The sequence below is a fragment of the Telopea speciosissima genome, unplaced genomic scaffold (genome assembly GCF_018873765.1).
Source record: "Telopea speciosissima isolate NSW1024214 ecotype Mountain lineage unplaced genomic scaffold, Tspe_v1 Tspe_v1.1056, whole genome shotgun sequence".
Lineage (NCBI taxonomy): Eukaryota > Viridiplantae > Streptophyta > Magnoliopsida > Proteales > Proteaceae > Telopea > Telopea speciosissima.
This window is the reverse complement of record NW_025318392.1, coordinates 2624-5998: the sequence shown is the minus strand read 5'-3', so window position 1 is coordinate 5998 and position 3375 is coordinate 2624. Positions and strand designations below refer to the sequence as shown.

At 36.3% G+C, this 3375-nt stretch overlaps 1 protein-coding gene across 1 annotated transcript; it reads left to right on the top strand.

Moving 5' to 3' along the window:
• The first annotated feature begins 524 nt into the window (after positions 1-524).
• On the top strand, positions 525-2529 carry LOC122648425 (uncharacterized protein At3g06530-like). Its single transcript, XM_043841639.1, has 7 exons — positions 525-615; positions 712-801; positions 888-1036; positions 1212-1294; positions 1390-1515; positions 1671-1745; positions 2048-2529. Exons 1-7 carry the CDS (start codon positions 575-577, stop codon positions 2243-2245), a joined length of 762 nt encoding a protein of 253 aa, XP_043697574.1. The 5' UTR covers positions 525-574; the 3' UTR covers positions 2246-2529.
• The last annotated feature ends 846 nt before the right edge of the window (positions 2530-3375 follow it).

Genomic DNA, 3375 nt, shown 5'->3' with positions numbered 1-3375 from the left:
TTCAATTTATGAACAAAATCACCAAAATAAAACTAAGTATGAAACTAAAACAACTAATCCCGTATGCAACCTAATTACCCATGTTTTAGGTCCATAAAAGTAGCGTATTACATAGAAAACCCATGGGATCAAAGGCCCAACATGTATATAACCCAACCCTAGACTTATTCCTAATAAAACTAGTTTTTTTTTGGTGATGAATCTGCATCAACTTCTATGTTGGGTCATACTCTTGTGAGGAAAGTGATCCAAGAGGATGTGGCAATTGTGAATTTCTAAGGTGTAGAAGACTCCTACATCCTGTTCAATTATTGAAGAAACCATTTGGACAATAATGATATAAGCTTCCTAATCATTTGTATATGGGTTTACTTCTTGTAATTTTGTTTATACTTTTACTTCTAGGCATGCCTTCTCAATTTTGGACTTAGATTATTGTTGAATTTTCTTGCTTCTTATTTTCAATACAAATATTTTGCATGAAATGTTACTAATGACGTGCTATAATGTATATTCTGTACTATTCTTACTCTGGCTGATTGATATCACTTTTTGTTAGTTGCAATCTGTCCAAATGGTTCCCAAGAAGGCTTTGGAGATTCTTAAGGAGATTAGGTAATCATTGTGGTCCTTACTCTTAGTTAATGGTTTTTGTTGGTGGATATCTGTATTTATGAGCTATCTTGTGCATTGTCCTTTCTCTTGCTTAAGGGACTTGGCTGGAGTGCTCAAGGGATTGTCAAAGGAGTTTAATGTTGAGAAATTTCTGTCTGTTTATTTGAAGTCTTTGGCTGACAACAGGTGTTTTACCTTTTGCCTTTTCAACTCTTTTTCCTAGAAATATTTCTTTTCCATTATTTATGGAACTGGTTGTAATTCTTTGCCAGCTCTTCGGATGCCATCTCCTGTGCTGCTTTGGTAACTTTCATGGAGACAGTTCCACTGAAGGGCTTTATAGATGGTATTGTATCAAAGGTGCTTACTTCTTGTATGAAGCAATCAAAGAAAATGGATAATTTTACACTAGCTGAATCAGGTATCTTCAATTTTAAAAATTGCAAGTTTTAGTTTTCACTGTTTTTCTTTTGTTGTGCTGCTGTGTGTGGTTTATTATAACTAAGTACTTAGACTCTGAACTCATTCTGTTTTTTCAAGTTTTTACTGGTTTATGTTCTCATATGCTTGTTTTCTGGTTCTAAAATAATCACCAGGAAGCTGGGCCAAAAAAATATTGTTTGTTATTAATAAGAATTATCCATCTGAATTGCGGGATGCTGTTCGCAAGTTCCTAGAGGTCTGCTTTTTTAATTATTCTCTCAATTCATCATCCAGCCTTCTGGGGTGTGTACCCATAGTTATAATACAGCTTTGGTTTTGATGCATCCACAGGATTCCAATGTGCAATCAAAAGAAAGTTCAGTTTTAGAGACTTTGTGCATGATGCTGGATGGAAGTTTCGATCTTTCAACAGGAATCTCTGATTCAAAAATTTGGTTCTCTTTGGATCATCCAAAGGTATCATTTATTGATATTTCAGATGTTGTCAAATTTAGTTTTCATTAGTTATACATATTCCCTTATGCTCCTCAGAAATGACTTGTAAAATGTGATGTTTATTGCTACTTCAGTTGTTGGTATGCTGTCTGATAATTCTTCTTAATGTGATCTAGGCGGAGATTCGACGTGCTACACTTTCTAGTTTGGGCACATCTGGTATTCTGAAAGCTAAGGATGTTGATTCCCGGGTTAGTTTATGGTGTTTCCTCATTACGTATTTACAATTGTTCTTTTTTTTTTTTTTTTTTTTTTTTCCTTTTCAATTTGCTTATTCTATGTCTTCTAGTGCAGTTGTTCTGTATGTGGTTTTTGTGTACAGTTTTTCATGATTTGTCTTCTGCCCTCCCCCCCTTCCCCCCCAACCACAAAATATTCTTGGTCTTATTCTCATATAAGGCATTCCTGGTTACACTTGAACATGACTGTTTGGATTGTTCCTTGACAAATTTTAATTTTTGACTAACTTTTTTCTTGGGGATATATGGTACAGAGGCTTGAAACTATACAAGAAGCACTGTTACGTCGGCTTCATGATGATGATCTCAGTGTTGTTCAGGCGGCTCTCGCTCTCAGTGGATTGTGTGATGTCATTGAGACTCCTCATCTTCTTGAAGCATTTCGGGATATACTCCAAAGATGCATTCACATTTTATTTACTGGTGAGTATTGCACCATATGGATAATTTGACCTGTTATTTTGACAGTTAATCTTATCTTAAGCAATTTTTTGTTTAGCACTTCTAGTGTGTAAATGAGACAAGTAGCCACATACAGCTAGTTAGTCAACTTGACTGGTGATTATTTCTGGGGGTTTGAATTCTCTTTTATTTTGTGTGACATAAGTTGCTGTTTTGTCACAAGCTTGGCCTGTAGTACAATTGGTGGTACTCTTTCTTGTTGTGTTTTCAATTGATTTGGTGTTACTGATTGAGGCATTGAAAATTATGGTTAATAAAGTACAAGGGTCATCGAGCTAGGCTGTGGTCTGTTGTGTTTATTTGTCGTCGGTACACCCTCAGTTTATGTTGGAATATGTAATCCAGAATACCACCATGGTATTCTGGTCTTTTTGGGGTAATTTTATTCTTCTTATATTATTAAGTTTATGTCGGCTATGTGGGTTTTGGTCCCACATCTCCTAGTTTAGTCACTTTGTAATTTTCCTTCTATTATAAATAGAGGGGCTTACCTATCAATTAAATAACTCAAGCATTACAATCAATTCTTCTTCTATCTTCTCTTCTCTCTCAAGTTACTGGTTACAGGTCCTAGGTTTTCTACATGGTATTAGAGCTAGGCAACTAGTGACTGATTCTCTCTAAGATTGCCGGTTTGAGAGTCGTTTCAAGGTTCTCCGATTTATGGAGAAACCCTAGTTCATAAAAGGAGGAGAACTAGGGTTTCATTTCTGTTTCGTTTTGGTTTCTTCTTCTGGTTGTTTCAGCACTGTAGGCTATCATTCTTGGCCTGTATCTGTTGCTACTGCTATTGACATGTTATTGCTGCTGCTATGATTATTAGGTGCCATTATGCCCTTTTTTGCCGCTGGAATTGACTCTAAAGGAGTTGGTTGCAGAATATGGTTGAGTGGATGCCCTGCTGCTACTGCGATACCCTTGATCGTTTGAAGCATTTTTTATGGAGTCCCTGTGATCAAGCTGCTACTGCCAGATTCAGTTGCAAGGTTTCAGATCTGGTTTTTTGAAGAACAGACATCGATTTGCTGAATTGATCTGTTGGAACTCTCGTTTTTGCTGCTTTAAATTGTTCGAATCTGCTTTCATCGTTCCCTGCCTTGGTCTATGGTTCTTTAAAGTC